Here is a 16,783-nt window from a genome sequence, read left to right on the forward strand (position 1 = left end):
GCGCTCTGGGCTTAAATGGAATGGAAAGTGAATAATGCTGTGCCCCTCCCATGCACCCTTTGGCCTCCTGTCCCGGGAACACTCCCTCTTATCATCTCCCTCTCCCACCCCCAGCCTTTAAAGCCAGAATCAAACTGAAACTCGTCACAAAAACCCCCTCCTTCCCAGATTCCCAGAACCTTCTGTCTGTATGGCCTTGACACATTTTTCATGCCTTACAGTCATCCACACAGATGTCTCACCTGCCCTGGGAAACCACCTGCAATCAGAGGGCAGGACTCACAGGGCCTGGGCTGGCAGAGTCAGGACAAATCTCAGAGCAGAGAATGTTAGGGCTGGGAGGGGCATCAGAGCAGGGAAGGTGAGGGGTGGGAGGGGCCAAAGAACAGGGAAGGTCAGAGCTGGGAGGGGCCTTAGAACAGGGGATGTCAGAGCTAGGAAGACCCTTCAAACAAGGGATGGCAGAGCTAGGAGGGGCCTTGGAACAGGGAATGGCAGAGGCAGCAATGACTCCAGCTCATGGTGAGACCCAGAGAAGATCCATGACTGGCCAGTGCCCTGCGGGGGGAGGGCCCAGGTCCCCACCCTCACAGCCTCTCTCCTGTTTGCCTCGCTCACCAAGCTCTTTCATCAGCTCATCCTGCTAGACCAGAATGCAGCCAAACTGGTCTCCTCCCCAACACCCCTTGCACACGATGCCTCCAAACCTGTGCCTGGGCCAACATGGGCTTGCCAGCCGGGAATTCACCCCTCCCTCATTCCTCATCTTGGAAGCCTTCCCTGTCACCCCGGCCTTGAGAGTTCTCCTTCAACGTGGACCCTGAGTCCTTCCCTGTTACCTCCCCGTTTGACAGCTGGCACTTATCTCCAGAACTCAGGCTTTTGCTGGATGATGAGGTTTGTTTCCTGGCGTTTCTTTGCTATCACTTCCCCAAAGCCGGCCTGGTTCTCCGGTGCAGTGCAGAGTACCCTGGATTCACCCCCTTGTGACCTTGGGCAGGCCTCAGTTCCCTCATTTGTAAAATGGGAATCATGAGCACACACTGCCCAGGAGAGCCCTCCCACCGACACATCCATGAGCTCCTCTCTCAGCATATACAGGCCCTATGGTCTTGCTCAGACCCCGGCCTCACAAAGACAGAGAGCATGTTACTCAGAGCTGGAAGGAACCGCAAAGGAGATCGGTGAGTCCCACACCTCTAGGGCCAGAGTGCCCAGCACCGGCCTCCCACCAAGGAGGACAGCACCATCTATGGGGCTTAGGGGAAAGGTCGATGCATTTGGGGCTAAAGGTTCAAGTCTTGCCTTTGTCACTAACCACCCTGAGTGACCTCTCCGGGCCTCAGTTTCCTCATCTGTAAAATGAAGGGGCTGTGCTCAAGGACCTTTAAGGAATTTTCTGGCTCTCAGTCTCTGATTCTAGCCATAGTGGGAAAAGGCACTTGGCTTGTGGGGGAGACACTGGGGTTCAAGCCCCACAGTGAGACCTCTTAGCTAGCTGGGTGGCCTCGGGCCTAGCCCTCTCTGAGCCCCAGGGACCTCGCCGAGAACAGGACTAGCAGCTCCTCAACGTTACTGCTGGCAAAGTGCTTCATGAGCAGGAGGGAAACTGTAGTTCTCAGGAAAGGCAACCCTCTTAGGACATCAGAACTGCAAGGCACGTTAAAAATCACCTAGCGTGATGCCCTTGTTTACATATGGGAAAACTGAGGCTCAGGAATGGAAATGACTTGCCCAAAGTCACCCATTACAGGTCAGATGCATGGTGCACGTGTCAGCGGCCTGATTGGAACCCGGGGGCACTGATTCCAATTCAGCTCATTCCACCACGTTACAGCCCTGTCCTATCACCAATAGGAGCCGGACCCCCTCCCCCCTACCTCTACCTTGCTCGGTTCTACATCATCCGTCATGACTCCCGTCATGATGACTGCCTCCTCCAGGGAGTACAGCAGACCTTCCACAAAATGGTTCTCCTTGCGCTGGGACTCCTCAGCAAACTTGGCGCAGATCTCCTTCAGGCCACGCACGGGCTCCAGCCGCAGCTTCACGTACTTCTTGGCAGGGATGATCCGGATCTCCGCAGCCACCAGGAAGCCGAGCGTGCCACAGGACCAGGGCACAGCATAGAACAGGTCCGAGTTCTCCGTCTGCAAACACACACACTGAGAATGCCAACCCTGCCCCCGTAGCTTGTCTCCCCCATTAGACCATAAGCTCCTCATGGACAGGGACTGTCTCCCACCTCTTTCTGTATCCACAGTGCCTGGCACACAGCAGGTGCATATTCAGAACTGACTGAGTGGCGGCTGGTGGCGCGAGTCAACAGCGCGGGAAGGAGGAAAAGGAGGAAAGACCTTGGCTGTCCCCCCTCCCCTGCCTCTGGGTCTGATTCCTCCGCTGGACAATGAAGAGACTGAGCTAGCTCACATCCCAGGCCGCCTCGGTCCCCCTGGTTCAATGGTTCTACGCTCTCAGGTCTGAGGGGAGAGGCGGTTTTCACTGTCTTTGTATTCCAGCATGCCTTGCTCACAACAGGTTCTCATTAAATACTGTTTGCTTTGCAATGGACAGCTGCACTGTCAGAGATTGTGAGAAAACCGTTCCCCTGTTAAGTTTCAGATGCCTAGAGAGCAGGACCCGCTGTCTTCTGTCTTCACCTCTCCACTGCCAAGCAGAGTTTGTGGAATGAATTAACAACCACGAAACGTGTGCAATTGGCATGAAGGTCATCAGAGCCGCTTACTCCCAGGAAGAACTCCACCGTCCGCTCCCCCTTCTCTACTCCCCAGTCCCATCCCTTCCCATCCCTTCCTCTCCTTTCCCTTACCGGTGAACACCGCACGAAGCTCCCGTCAGACAGGATCAGCTCGTAGGCTGTGCAGATGTGCTGGAACAGCCCAAACCTGTGGGACGAGGACTCAATGCCGGTGCCCATGATCAGGCCTCCTAAATGGAGAGAGACACATCTCAGGCCCATGCCCTTCTCTCCCAGGGAACGCCGTGCCTGGCACTCTGAGGTTTTGCCAAAGGGGGTCACAGGGAGCTTATGTTTTAAAGCCAGAGCACTTGTGCCCAGATCCTGGTTCTACCCCTTACTACCCACATCTCACCAGGCAGATTACTTAACGAGTGGATTACACTGATGGTCTGACCTCTGAGATCCCTTCGAACTCAAATACTACAGATGCTATGGGGTGAGGGGGATGGCAGCAGGCCCATCCCACTGAGTTCTCAGCTCGAAATCTTACAGGTCATCTCGTCCATTCCTCCCATTTTACACATGCAGAAACTGAGGCCCAGGGACACTAGGAGTCTTGCCAAAGATCAAACAATTGGCAGTCCTGGCCCCAAAGCCCCAGCTGCAATATCTAACCCTTCCAAGTCCTCTTCTCTACAACCAGGGCACCTAAGACCTCTGGATCATCCTCTCATGTCTAATCCCTCCAGAGTGGAGGTTCTTAACATGATCATAACTAATTCCCTATAATTGGTTTTCTTTCTAATCCAGTTTATGTTATTTCATGCCTTTTAAGACATGATTCTGAGAAGTGGTCCAGGACACACAAAAAATGGTAAAAAGCCACCTGGTCTGGGGTATAAAGGGAAAGATTCGAGACTTGTAATCGGCACCTCCACTATGCCCTCAGTCTCTTCATTTGTCAAACAGGCCTAAGAACCCCTTAAGTACCTGGCTCAGGGGAGTGTCTAAGCCAACTAAACCTGCAAACGCCAGGAACCACCACATCACCCTCTCAGGCTCAGCTTCCTTATCTTCAACATGGGCTTATCTCAGGGTTGTCGAAAGGGAAGCATGTTTCAAGTGGAAAACTGCCACGAGCAATTAAAATAATAACAAGGATAATGATTAAAAGAAAAAAGCCACAAGCATTTATTCAGAGCTTACTACAGGCCAGGGATATGTTAAACAATGTGTTAAACACTGGAGACACAAAGAAAAAGCAAATACAGTCCCAGCCCTCCAGGAGCTGACATCCTAACATCCTCCTTAACACACAAATATGTGTGTAGGCACGTGTGTCATATAAGCGCCTAGCTTGTTCAAGCATTCTTTGTACGAATATTCCTCTCATTACATAATCCTTACAACCAGAATAAGGTGCTATCGTCATCCCCATTCTCTAAATAAGGAAACTGAGGCTTACAGAAATAGAGTAATTTGGCTAGTCTTACAACCACCAAATGGTCTGAGGCAGCATTTGAACCCAGGTCTATCCACTGTGCCTCCTAGACATACGCCCACTCGTGAAACAACAGAAGAGGGGCCCCAGGAAGAGCAGAACGTCGGCATTTGCTGACGCCGCCACCCCTCACTTTGTCTCCATCTGCCTATATCTGAGCCGAGAGAAAAGCCCTGGAAGGAGAGGGAGGCTCTGGCTTCACATCGCCCCCATCACTCCCTGCTCAGTCTAGGATGCAGGCTGTGAGCTTGTACCTTGGTCCCAGAGCTAATGCACAGATGGGCACCTTCTTTCTGAAATAGAGATTTTCTGCACACAGACACACACACAAACACACATGTACTTGCACACACATGCACATGCAGAGCCGCTAGGATCCTAGGTTGCCCCCACCCTCTCTGATGCCATCTGGGCTCGGGACCTGCTGTCTCAGCCTCCCAGTTTCTGCCTCAAGCTCCCTGGGCCTTCCAGGGGCACAGAAGTCACTTCCCCTCCCTTCTGGTTCATCTGTCTCAGCTCGCTGTTTAGATTACGATCAACGCCAGGCCCTCAGCCAACGAGACACCTGGCTGCCCCTGGCACAGTGCCCGGCTGCTACGGCCCCATGCCACTGCCATGGAGAGAACGTGGACCAGCACTGCCCATCATGGGCTTCCCCCGATAGTCCTCCAGGAACCTTCCCTTCCCCTGCCTCTGTGACAGCCAGAGACACAGCCCAGTGTCACGGCAAGCAGGGCTCTGGGCCTGGAAGGCCTCAAGCAGCCAGGCCAGCCTTGTCCTTTCACAGATGAGGAAACTGCAAGAGGTGAGTGAGGGGCCTGAGTCACTGGCTCCCCTGCCGTCAGGTCCAGCCCCCTTTCCCCACTGTGTGGGCGGCACTCGAAGCTCTGGTTTAGAGAGGCAAGCTAAGAGGCTAAATAGAGCCCGGGGCCTTCTGGCTCTGCGTCACAACCGTGTCTGCGACAGCGCTTCCACCAGCGGTGCGGACGGCGGCTTTCTGATCCCACTCACCCTCCCAGCTGCCACTGCCCAGCAGAGGGGTCTGGCTTTGCAGCCTCTTTTTGTAGGGCGTCTGGGGCCACGTGCAACATCCCCTCCTCTCTTCCATTCACTCATCTGCTGGCAGGTGGCTCATTCCTGGGTCTCCTACCACACGTCTGACTGTCCCTCAGTCTGTCTGTCCTCCCCACTTCTGAGCTGCCATGGAGCCACCTATCCTCAACAGGCTAGGCCCCCATCTCTCAGGTCCACATATTCATCACTGATGCCTCCCCTGTGCCCTCATCAGATCAAAGGCCCAGAGCCAGAAGGGACTTTAGAGATCACCTCATCTCAACCCCTCGGGCTAGGGAGGCGAGCAAGGCCTGAGGGCCCCTCCCCTAGGCACCATGTTCCTTAGAGAAGGCAGGGGGGCACCGTGAGGGGTGCCCCCAGGACCTGGGTCCAGACCCCAGGAGAGATCACCTCCTCCCAATGGGCCTCCGTCTTCTCATATATAAAATAAGGAGGCTGAATTTGGCAAGCCCTTCCAGCTCGAGAGCTACACCCCCTAAGTCCAAAAGTCCAGCCCCCTTATTTCACCGAGGGGGAAACGGGCATGGGAAGCGAAGTGCCGGGGCTGAGGTCACCCCGGCTGTTAGCAGAAGAGGCGGGCAGCCCGCTCTCCAGCATCCTGCCCTGCTTCCTGAGGGGCCGCTGCCTGCGCCTGCTCCTCTCTGCTTGCCTCTCTCTGGAGGGAGCTCAGAAGCAAGCTCACTTTCAATACTGACAGGTAACTTCTGCAACCCCTTCTGGCTCACCTGGGAAGGGTCGGCTGTGGTCCTGCCTGGCGGCAGGCTGGGATGCCAGAAGATCCAGACTCTACCCTCCTTCAGTCACCATCTCAGGAGCTCCCGGACAAGGCCCCTGCCCAGGTGACAGCCCCGTGGCCCAGGGCCACTTTGTCCAGGTCTGGCCCGAGGGCCCCCACCCCCCACCCCAGACAGCACCATCTCACCTACTGTGAGGTCATCCAGCTCAGGGAGAACCGGCAGAGTCCAGCCAACAGAATTCAGCAGAGCCGTCACCTGCCCCATGGTGACCAAAGGTTCCACCAAGACAATCTTGATAAAAGAAAAAAGAGAAACACTGCGGATGGGACGAAGGAGAGGAAATGAGCACTTACACTGCACCGCGCTACACGCTCTACAAGCACCACCTCATCTGATCCTCACGACAAACATGGAGAGAGGTACTGTTATCATCCCCATTTAACAGTTGAGGAAATTGAGGCAAAGAGGTTAAGTGACTTGTCTAGGGTCACACAGGTAGTGCTTATCTGAGGCTAGATTTAAACTCGGGTCTTCCCAACTCCAGGCCCAGCCCTGGATCCTCTGCTTTTGACCCAGCTGCCTCCCCGACACATGCCTTTACCATCTGCCTACAAACAAGCCAGCTCCCAGCCTCAGGGGAGACCTGCCCATCTGCCCAAAGGGTCTCCAGAAAGCCTGCAAGGATCTGACTGTGGGTGAGTGAGCGCCTCCCCTGCCAGGCCTCCGTTTACTCCCCTGTCAGGAGGGCTGGACTGTGGCCGCTCACGTCTCCCCTAGGCCTTAATGCTCTGAGACGGGCGCTTACTTTCTCCAGGCTCATAATTACAGTCCCGCCCAGCTCCCAGAGCTTCGACAGGGCCCAGAAACAATGCAGGTGGAGGCAGGTGTAAATTGCAGCACAAAGGATCTGGGGGATCATTAATTCTGTATTAAATCCAGGATGAGGCCAGAGAATAGCATACCCCTGAAGCATTTTCCTGGGCCGCCCCGCCCTCCTCGGGAACACCAGCCAGCAGCCGAGGGCACTGCTCACTTACCTGCCGCTTGGTGTCCACTTCCAGGATGTCCATCAGGTTGATCATGATGTTCTTGTGAGTTTTCTTGTACTTCCCCACTCGCAGCGACACCGTGAGCCACCCTGGCCGGCCCGTGCACATGAAGGTCTTGCTTCCTTCTTCCTTCCATTCCCGCACCTGCAAAGCACAAGGGGCCAAAGCCTTGAGTGTTCCGGCTTCTTCAGGACATCCAGGACGTCATTCCAATCTGGGCTCCCCCTAGGTCAAGGCTCTAAAGTCACAACCTTATGACCTTTCTAAGCAATCAGTCCAAAAGCTTTTATTTCATCCCTAATGGTCAGGCCCTGGCCTAAGCAGTAGAGATGATATCCAGGCAGAACACAAAAACCAGCCCTGACCTCCAGGAGCTTACCTTCCTTGGGGAGCCCACACCCAAGAACACAGCACCCAGAGAATAAATACCAGAGCATTTGGAGGCGGGGAGGCATTAGGGGTAAGCCTCGTAGGGAAGGTGGTGACGGGCAGTGCTGCAAAGAAAATGGGGGGGGGTGGCTGGTGCCAGACAAAAGCAAGGAAGCGGAAATGCAATGTGGCCTGGGAAGAGCAAAGAGGCCAGTTTGGAGGAACAGCTGTGGGGGGGGGGGTGGTAAGGCTGCAGTCTGTACTGGACTCCAGAGAGAAGAAGCCTCGGTTGTTTACCAAGTAGCTTGGGAGACTGGAAACTCTCCAGAGGGGGAGTTTCCAATCTCTTGGTAGAGGGAGTGTTCCCATTGGGACTTCCCCACATTGAGGGAAGGAAGAAAGGAAGAAATTGAAAGCTGGTTCCTCCCTCCCCCTCCAAAAAAGCCCAAGAGGCCTGCCCTAAGGTCATCTACCTGGCTAAGTCAGGCCTAGAAGCCCAGTCTTCATCCTAATGAAGTGAGGCTCAGACTGGATCACAATCAGTGCTTCCTCTACCTGCTGTAGGACTATCACTGCCCAGTCCAGGACACCTGGTGGCCTGGAGGAGAGCAGGCATTCTATGTGCTGCACAACTTCCAGCCCCCTGGAACCTGCAGGTAGGCCCCCTGCCTAGCCAGCTTTTGCCCAGCCCTCTCCACACTAGTGAAGTTGATTGTTTAAATTCTGAGTATAGGACTTTCTGCCTGAAGACCCAGGATCCTGGAGCTGGACAGCAATCTCCTCTGTGACAGGCCAGCCCAAGCCGGCCAATTCTACTTTCATGCGGCTCTCACTGTTCAAGGCTTTTGTTTTCCTGACCTCTGCAGAAACTGGACTCCCTGGGATTTCCCAAGCTGCATAAGGGCTGCACATGTCTCAGACTTTTTAAACCTCCCTCTAGCACTGGTCCCGTAAGAGGTGCTTATCACAGAATTTCTGACAGATCGGACAAGGCAGGCACACTCAAAATGTGAGGCCCTGAACCTTCTCCAGCTAGCTAATGGGACAGGGAGGCCACTTCCTGGCACCGTGCACTCTAGGTCCCACCCTGTGGTCAGGCTGTTTGGTTTAGAGCTGGAAGTGATCTCAGTCATCATCATACAACCCACTCATTTTACAAATGGGAAAAATGGGGTCCAGAGAGGGGAGTGACTTGCCCAAAGCAAAGCTAGGATCTGAAGCAAGGTTTCAACCCAAAATCACCTGCCCTTTCCAATTCCTGATGGGCAAAACAATCTAGAACTGGCATTCCAGCCCCTTCATAAGCTGGACACCTCACTTAGGAATGGACTTAATCAGGACTGATTGAGTCCCAGAGGGACGCCCTTCCCCCCCCCCACTTTCCCCCTTTGGTCACCTCAGCCCTTTTTTGTCACTCATCTGCAGGGTAGCTCCCTGGAGCTTAGAGAAGCCAAACCACTCACGTGGCTCTCAGGTGGCTCCAGTTGTGCGGGCTGGCTCTCCCCTCAGCCCCCAAGGCAGGCAGGGCAAGGCTTGGGGAGGCCCTACACTGTCAGTTTCCCAGAAGGAACACTCTCCTATGTCAGTGTCACACAAGGAACACTCTCCGATGTCAGTTTCACACAAGGAACAATCTCAGATGTCAGTTTCACATTAAGTGTCCACCATGGCTCAGAGAGGAAAACAGAGGCTGCCATGATGGTGGGAGAGATCTTAGACACCCTCAAGTCTGACACCCTCATTCTACCCAAGAGTAAACTAAGACTGAAATGAGAGGAAGTGACTAGTTCAAAGTCACACCGCTAGTAAATGGAAGAGCTAAGATTCTGGAGTCTTCAGCGCTGGCAAGACAACAGGCCTTGATCTTCAACATTCCATTTCCCACCAGCTACGCTGCTTGGTTTTGATTCTACCAACATCATGCCCCCAGCCAGCACCTTCTGGTGGTACCCTCTCCTTCAGCTTCCTTTTGTACGACGTCTTCCCCATTACTGTAAACTCCCATGAGGGCAGTGGCTCTTTCTTTTTCTTATTTGTATCCCCACCCTGGGGATACACTACAGTGCCTGGAGCCCAGCAGGCCATTAATAAATGTTTACTGATTACTGTCTATTCAGCAACTAGGTGGCTGGTAGACAGAGCACTGAACTGGGAGTCAGAGAGACCTGAGTTAAGATCTTGCCTTGCACACTAGCTTGTGACCCTAGATAATTCACTTGAACTCAATAAGGCTGAGTGTGCTCATCTGCAAAATGGGAATAATAAAAGCCCCTAAGTCTCAGGCTGTTCTAAGGAACACATGATATGATACTCACAAAACATTCTGGAAACCAACAATGCTCTCAGGAGGCTTCCTGACAAAGCAGTGTGGGGACCTCCCAGGGGGCAGAGAGGCAGCCCAGACTGGTGGCCACGAGACCTGGGCTTGAATTCCACCTCTCTCCCCAGCTATGACCGATGAACAGGTCCCCTTCCCTCTCTGGGCCTCAGTTTACTCTTGAAGAGGCTCCTTCTCCTGCCTTTCCTGGTCAGCTCAGCTGCCAGCACCTTCCCTCGAAGGTGTAAGCTCCCCAAGAGCAAGGACCTCAAGATTACATCCTAATCAGAGGAGATACAACATCTACACCTACAACAGGGAGAGAGCTCTGCTGCCCTCAAGGACATCCTCAGTGGCAGGCAGTGCCTGGGCTGCACCAGGAAGGCATCTGAGCACTGAGATGAGGCAGGAGGGTGCTCCAGGCGGAGGAACAGCTTATGAAAGCGAGTGGAGGGCAGGGCAAAGTTGGAAGGGACCGAGGGGAAAACAGGTCCAGTTTAACTGGGGTACCCAAGGTCACACAAGCCATAAGCACCAGAGACAGGATTTGAACCCGGATCTTCTGACTGCAAGTTAGGGGAAAAGCTCCCCCTGGTTCATTTTGAGGGAAGGTCACACTTGAGCGCTCAACAATAGCACGAGAAGTTATAAGAGCGGCCTCAGTGGCTGCAGATGTCAGAATCCAGGGAGTGGCACAAAGCTGGGAGGGCAGAAGCAAGGGCAGGGGCTTAGGGCCTGGAGTCTGAGGGGCTTCCAGGTTTCCAGAGTGGGCCCAGGCACTCTGCTGAGAGTGGAAGCAGTCCAAGGTCCAGGGGGGTGGGGCTGCCTCGTCTAGCCAATTGTTCTCCAGCACTATGGAAATACTCCGCCTCCACCCCAGTCTGGTCGGCCTTCTTCCACCCTCCTTACCCAGCAGCAGCCTGACAGAAACAGAACTATAGCTTCGCCTTCTCCTTTTATTTGATTGCCAGCCCAGTTCACACCCATTGTTACAGGTTCAGATCAAGTCTAAAAGTCTCCAGGAAACCCAGAATTTAAGAGAGAAAAAAACCTAAACACCTGGGTTTGAATCCTGGCTCTTAGCAAGTCACTTGAATTTTCTGAGCCTCAGTTTCCTTATCTGTAACATGAAAGGAGTAGATCTTAGAGATCATCTAGTTTTTCACCCCCTCTTTTTACAAAGGAGGAAACTGAGGCCCAGAGATGGGATGTGGCCTTTTCCTAGTTCCCCAGATAAGAAGGAATAGGGGTAAAATCCAGGGGTGATGGTAATAATCAAAGTATCAAGCCTCCAAACACAGAGAAATAGGAATCACTCTGTCTCTTGCCTCTCCTCTCCCTGGCAGCTTCTCTAGGCTCTACCACAATGCTCCTCCGTCCCATATCAGGTCACAGAGCATTAGGGTATTATTACCGACAGCCCGAGAAGTGTTCAGGCCCCCCAGCCTGGATGAGGGCAGGGCTGAGGCAGCCGGGTACTCTATGGTACCTGGTGCTCAGGCTGGCTCCAAGGATGCTCCGCCGCATTCCCTGGGCCCCTTTCCGCAATCACAATTAAACCAGCACTGCCACTGCTGCTAGAAAGGGACTGTCAATCTACCCTCCCCATCTCTGGGGCTCTGCAGACCACAAGCTCGCCCCCCCTCTAGATTATCATCGCCCTTCCTGAGGCCAGGCCTGGCTTCGTGGGTCTATCTGCATTCCCGGTGCTTAGCCCAGAGCATGGCAATGGATGGAGCCATTATTAAGAGCCTACTGTGTGCCAGGACCTGGTGCGCAAGCACAAAGAATGCAACAATCCCTGACCTGGTGGAAGAGGAGACAAGGCAGAAAGACAGAGAATAAACCCCAGCCCCGAAGACTGAGTTAATTTAAAACAGCATGTCCATACCCGCAGCAGCCAGCTCAGGGCACGGTACAGGGAGGAGCTTAGTAAGTACGCGGCCGGACCTGAAATGCTCTAGCACTGACGCTAAGCTGTGTGACCTCCAGCTCCTCGGGTCTGACTGTATCCTGATATCGCTACCATCTCTGGTAGATCCTGATTCACGTCTGCTCGGCTCCTCCTCAGCTCCTGCCAAGGTCTTGGGGTTCCCAAAGTCCATCTCCACTCCTACACTTTCCAGCTTCGTTCACAGGCAGGTCCTGACCTGCCTCCGGGGGTAGGGGTGGAGGTGGCTCTTCCCCTGCAGGTGCTGATCACTTGCCAGGTGGCCGTGGGCCTTGGCCCCCCGGCACCCTTCCTTCGCTGCCATAGTACTGAGAAAAGAAGCAACCGAAGTGCTGGAGTCACAGGTCCAGAGTTCAAATCCTGCCATGGCAGCTGGGGGACCCTAAGCGAGTGCCCTGTCTCCATGTCAGTGACGTGAGGGCTATGGTTGACTAAGCCGGGAGCTCACTTCTCCTGGGACAGCCCACCACGGACAGGGACGGAGCAGGAAAGGGATCCGCCTCTTCTCCTGTACACCTGGCTCCAACTCCTGGGCCCTGTTTCTCTTTCCTCCTAACACCTCTCTCCCACCCTTGAGCCCAGGGGTGCTGGGCTCCCCAGTGCAGCAAGTGATGCAAACAGGAAGGAGTTCGACCCGTCAGATACAAGGTAAAAGTAAAGCCATGGCTCCTTTCAGACAGTCGCTGCTGAGGGCACCCCCTCTGACTGAGGGAGGGAGATCCTAGTTGCCCCCTCCCCCCAAGCAGGGGCTTCCATGAACGGCTGTGGCTGGAAATATGGCCAGAGCCTCCTGGGCAGGAGGCCTTGGGGCTCTAGGGAGGCCTGGCCAGAGGCAACGGCCAAGCTCCCCCCCACACACACCATGACGCACATAGAGTTCAGTGGTCACAGCACCAACTATGAGAGCTGAGCTCAGATCCCACCACTGACACCCACTGGCTGTGATAACCTGGGCAAAGCACCTCTCAGTGCCCTAGGCAGCCACCTAAGGTGCAGAGCAGATGATCTGCTCGTCAGAAAACATGCAGTCACAAGTCGGGTTAAAAAAATAAATAAATACAAATTAATACAAATTTAGAGGCCTCCGGTGGCACAGTGGGTAGAATGCCAGGCCTGGAGTCAGGAGGACCTGAGTTCAAATGTGGCCTCAGAAACGTCTTAGCTGTGTGACCCTGGGCAAGTCACTTAACCTCTGTTTGCCTCAGTTTTCTCAACTGTAAAATGGGGGTAATATCAACACCAATAGTAGGGCTGTTGGGATGATCAAATGAGTCCTTAGCACAATGCTTGGCACATAGTATGTCCTATGTAAATGCTTTATTCTTTCCCCATTTCCCCAAATTAAAAACATGGAACGAGGCCTGAACTTAGAAACAGGCACTGGACTGGAGTTCAAATCCTGACCCTGCACCACTCACTGTCTGCATGACCTCTGGACCTCAGTTTCCTCTCCTGCTGGAGGATGTTGGACCAGAAGGCCCCTTCCAGACGTGACTTTCAGTGACCATCATCATAAGCCGTCAGAGGGCTCAGGAGAATGTACGCTCCCTGTGAGGGGCAGGGCCTTTTTTTTTTTTTTGCTTTTTGGTGAGGCAATCAGGATTAAGTGACTTGCCCAGGGTCACACAGCTAGTATCAAGTATCTGAGGCCGGATTTGAACCCATGTCCTCCTGATGTCAAGGCCGGACCTCTAGCCACTGTGACACCTAGCTGCCCCAGGGGCAGGGACTCCTCGATGGTGTCTCTGCATCCTGGTGCCCAGTTGGGGTGCCTGGCACACAGGAGGCCTGGTGAATTCTGCTGCATCACCAAAGCCCTCTCATCTGGATCTCAATGGAGCCTCATGAAGTTTGGGGAAGGGAAGCTCATTTACAAATAAGGAAACTAGGCCCAGAGAAGGCAAGTAAGGCCACACAGCCCGGGCCCAGAGTCAGCCAATCCACCCACAAGCATTTACCAAATGCCTACCACCCACCAGGCACTGTACCAAAGGCAGAAACAGAACACGAATCCAAGCCTCCTGCACAGGCTGGTGCCTCGTCCATTGTAACTGCACGTGACCCTTACCATCCAAAGGGCAGCAGAGCCACACACACAGAGCCCCATGCTCTGTAGAGTGGTCGATGCCACTGCGGCCCAAGGCAGGGTAACCTCAGTAGGTGGACAGGTGGTACCTCCCTTGATGGCTGGGTCATCTGCATGGCTTGGCAAAAACCTGTGCTCCAGGGCCCGGTGCCCGGGAGCTCTTCATAGCCCAGCCCCATCGACGGCGCCAAGCCTATGGCAGGGGCGGGGGGGGGAGTGGGGTGGAATAAGAAAATGGTGCCAGACACACATGCACAAGAAGCGCTGGGCACACTCAGCAGGTGTCCTTGGCTAAACCCTTCCTTCCCAGTCCACTTGTTAGTTAAGTGACAGGATTTGGGGAGATGGTCAAAGTCCCTTCTCTGCCCAAATACTACATTCACTCAATCGATCAGCCAACAAGCATTTCTTAACCAACATTTTAAGTGTCTATGGTGTGCCAGGCACTGTGTTAATTTGCTTGACAAACAGCACCTCATTTCATCCTCACAACAACCCAGTCCTGGGAGGTAAGTGCTATTATTATCATCCCCATGTTACAGTAGAGAAAACGGAGGCAAACAGATTAAGTGACCTGCCCAGGGTCACACAGATAGGAAGTGCCTGAGGCCACATTTCACCTTTCAGACTCCAGGGCTCTATGGCCTTTGGCAGCACCAGCTGCTTCTCTTCCTAGCTCTGAGACCAGCTCTCCAGACTCTAAGCTCTGCTGCCTTTCCTGTACAAAAAGAGCGATTAGAAGGGTCAATGGGATGTCACTGCTATTGGGAACCTCCTGCACCACCGCCAGTTAGCCCCTTCTCTGTAACTGAGTCTTAGCTGCCTAAGGTGTGTGTTACGAGCCAGGAGCCCAGTGCTCAAGTAGGGTCAGCCCTGGTCAGGAGAGTCACTTCATCATCCTGGGCCTCAGTTTCCTTACTTGTAAAATGCCATCACAACTTCCCCAAACCTTTACAGCCCAATGAATGGGGCAGGCAGGGTCAGAGAGGGAGAAGTACTCTGTAGTCCCTGAGAATGGCACCAGGCAACCCTGTAGGGAGAAGGCCAAGGCCTTCACCGAGTCCAGGCTCCAAGGACACCCCAGGCGGTGGGGCTCTCTCCTCAGAAGCTGTGAGCCATGCTGGCCAGAAATATACTAGAGATGCCAGATAACGGAGCTTCTTTAGCTGTCCTTGGGGGCCTGCTGCAGCCTTCCCTCTGGGGCTCATTTCCCTCTGGCACTGTCCTTCCTTGGCCTCCCCTCCACTAGCCTAGAGAAAGCCCGGATACACAAGGGAGGGAGAAATATGTCAACATCCCTTTCATCCTTGAAAAGAAATCTCAGAGCAATCTCTCCCTCCTCCCCAGCCACAACACCCTCTGCCAAAGCTCTCTGTGGTCAAGGACCTAGAATCCCAAACAGCTGCAAGATCGGCATGCCCAAACCCCACCTTGTTCAGAAGAGTGGAGAGAGAGGCTGGAGAGGGCAGTGACTGACCTGGTGTCACATGGTGAACGAGCGGCTGAGCCACAGGTCAGCCTTGTTACCTTTCTGCCTCCCTGCTTCCAGCCCCTGATATGGTTCAGAAAGGGCATCCCCCATCCCAACATCACTTGGAACTGAACTAGGGAGCCCCCTGGCCCTGAAGCAACTTGTAGTAGGATCCCCAGAGGCCAAGGAGAGAGGTGCCTGCCACAAGTCCCGTCGGACATCTGGACTCTCCCGCCTCAAATGTGTAACAGGTAGGGGGTGCACGGCCCACTACATCTGGTTCCTCTGCACCATCTCCCAAAGTAAAGGGAAGGGGGGGGGGGAATGGTGGAAGTACCCTCAGCACCTAACCCTAAGGCGGAGGAGGGAGAACTAGGAAGTGCAAACACACATCTGAAAGAAGGGGGGGATTCCTGCATTTGGGGAAACGGACAGGGAGAGGAGAAGGGCTTATACCAGGCGGGGTGTACAAATAAAAAAGAGGAGGCGGCGTTGAATACAGGCAAAGCAAGATGTACGACATGGGAGAGCGAAGGGAGTGCGAACGGGAGCGCGAGCAGAGGGAGGGTGTGGACACATAAGGTGGGGGGGTAAAGGGAGGGAGGAGGGGACAGGCACACGAGGAGGGGGCACGCACTCCCCCAGCCCCGCGCCCACCTGTGCCGGGAGCGTCCCCCACCTGCTTCTGAATGTCCCGAACCCGCTGCTGGTGCTGCCGCGGCGCGCTGTTCAGCCTGAACACCACCCAGGCGCGCAGGTAGTAGTAGATGTCGAAGATGAAGGACAGCGGCAGGAGGAAGAGGCACACGAACACCCAGCGCTGATGGATGATGACGAACTCCAGCCCCTTCACCCGGATCCAGAGCAAGAAGAGCAGTGCGCACACCGCCAGGGACACGGCTGGCTCCATCGCTGCACGCGGCTCGCCGGGGTCCCGTCCCGCGCAGGAGCGCGCGCTACAGACCCCGGAGTCGTTCTCTCCGCGCGCGCAGGGGACGCACGCAGGCTGCAGGGATCCGGGGGCGTCCTTCCCCTGAGCGCTGCGGGACTCCGGGAACGTTCTCTCCGCGCGCACTGCGGCCACCCGGGGGCGTTTTCTCCGCGTCCGCGGGAGTGGACGTAGGCTGCGGACTCCGCGGGACGTTCCCTCGGCGCGCGCTGCGGGCCCCTGGGGACGCTCTCCCCCCGTCCCGTCCCGAACCGGCAGCAGGCTCCTGGGGATGTGCTGAGCGAAGGTTGCAGGAGTATCCCCGGAGGCGGAGGCAGAGGCGGCGCGGCGAGCAGATGGGGGAGGAGCGAACCCTAAATGCGCCGCTCGCGCCCTCTTCTCGCTCCGCCCAGGCCCGCAGACACACAGCCCTGAGCCGCTACGGGCTCCGATCCGCCTCCTGATTGGCTCGGCCTCCCCAGGGTTCGGTGGGCCGAGACCCCGGCGCTGCCCAATGGCGAGGCGCGGAGAGGATCGGACCAGGAGCGGGGCACCTGGATTGGCTGAACTCTCCTGGAGCCCCCCCCCCGCCCTCTCCC

The 16,783-nt window shown here is 55.0% G+C and overlaps 1 protein-coding gene across 2 annotated transcripts in view; it reads right to left on the minus strand.

The window, feature by feature from the left end:
- Positions 1 to 16,291, minus strand: part of DHCR24 (24-dehydrocholesterol reductase) — a 28,479-nt gene extending 12,188 nt beyond the window's left edge. For both annotated transcript variants that reach the window (XR_002322467.2, XM_020976900.2), the window contains exons 1-5: positions 15,936 to 16,291; positions 7,051 to 7,206; positions 6,199 to 6,304; positions 2,831 to 2,949; positions 1,887 to 2,150 (exon numbers count right to left, since the gene is read on the minus strand). Coding sequence is in view for 1 of the 2 variants with exons in the window: in XM_020976900.2 (XP_020832559.1) it covers positions 1,887 to 2,150; positions 2,831 to 2,949; positions 6,199 to 6,304; positions 7,051 to 7,206; positions 15,936 to 16,166 (876 nt within the window). In the remaining variant the exon portion in view is untranslated. The remainder of the gene's footprint in view (positions 1 to 1,886; positions 2,151 to 2,830; positions 2,950 to 6,198; positions 6,305 to 7,050; positions 7,207 to 15,935) is intronic.
- Positions 16,292 to 16,783: the final 492 nt, after the last annotated feature.

The sequence above is a fragment of the Phascolarctos cinereus genome, unplaced genomic scaffold, assembly GCF_003287225.1.
Source record: "Phascolarctos cinereus isolate Bilbo 61053 unplaced genomic scaffold, phaCin_HiC Scaffold_5;HRSCAF=322, whole genome shotgun sequence".
Lineage (NCBI taxonomy): Eukaryota > Metazoa > Chordata > Mammalia > Diprotodontia > Phascolarctidae > Phascolarctos > Phascolarctos cinereus.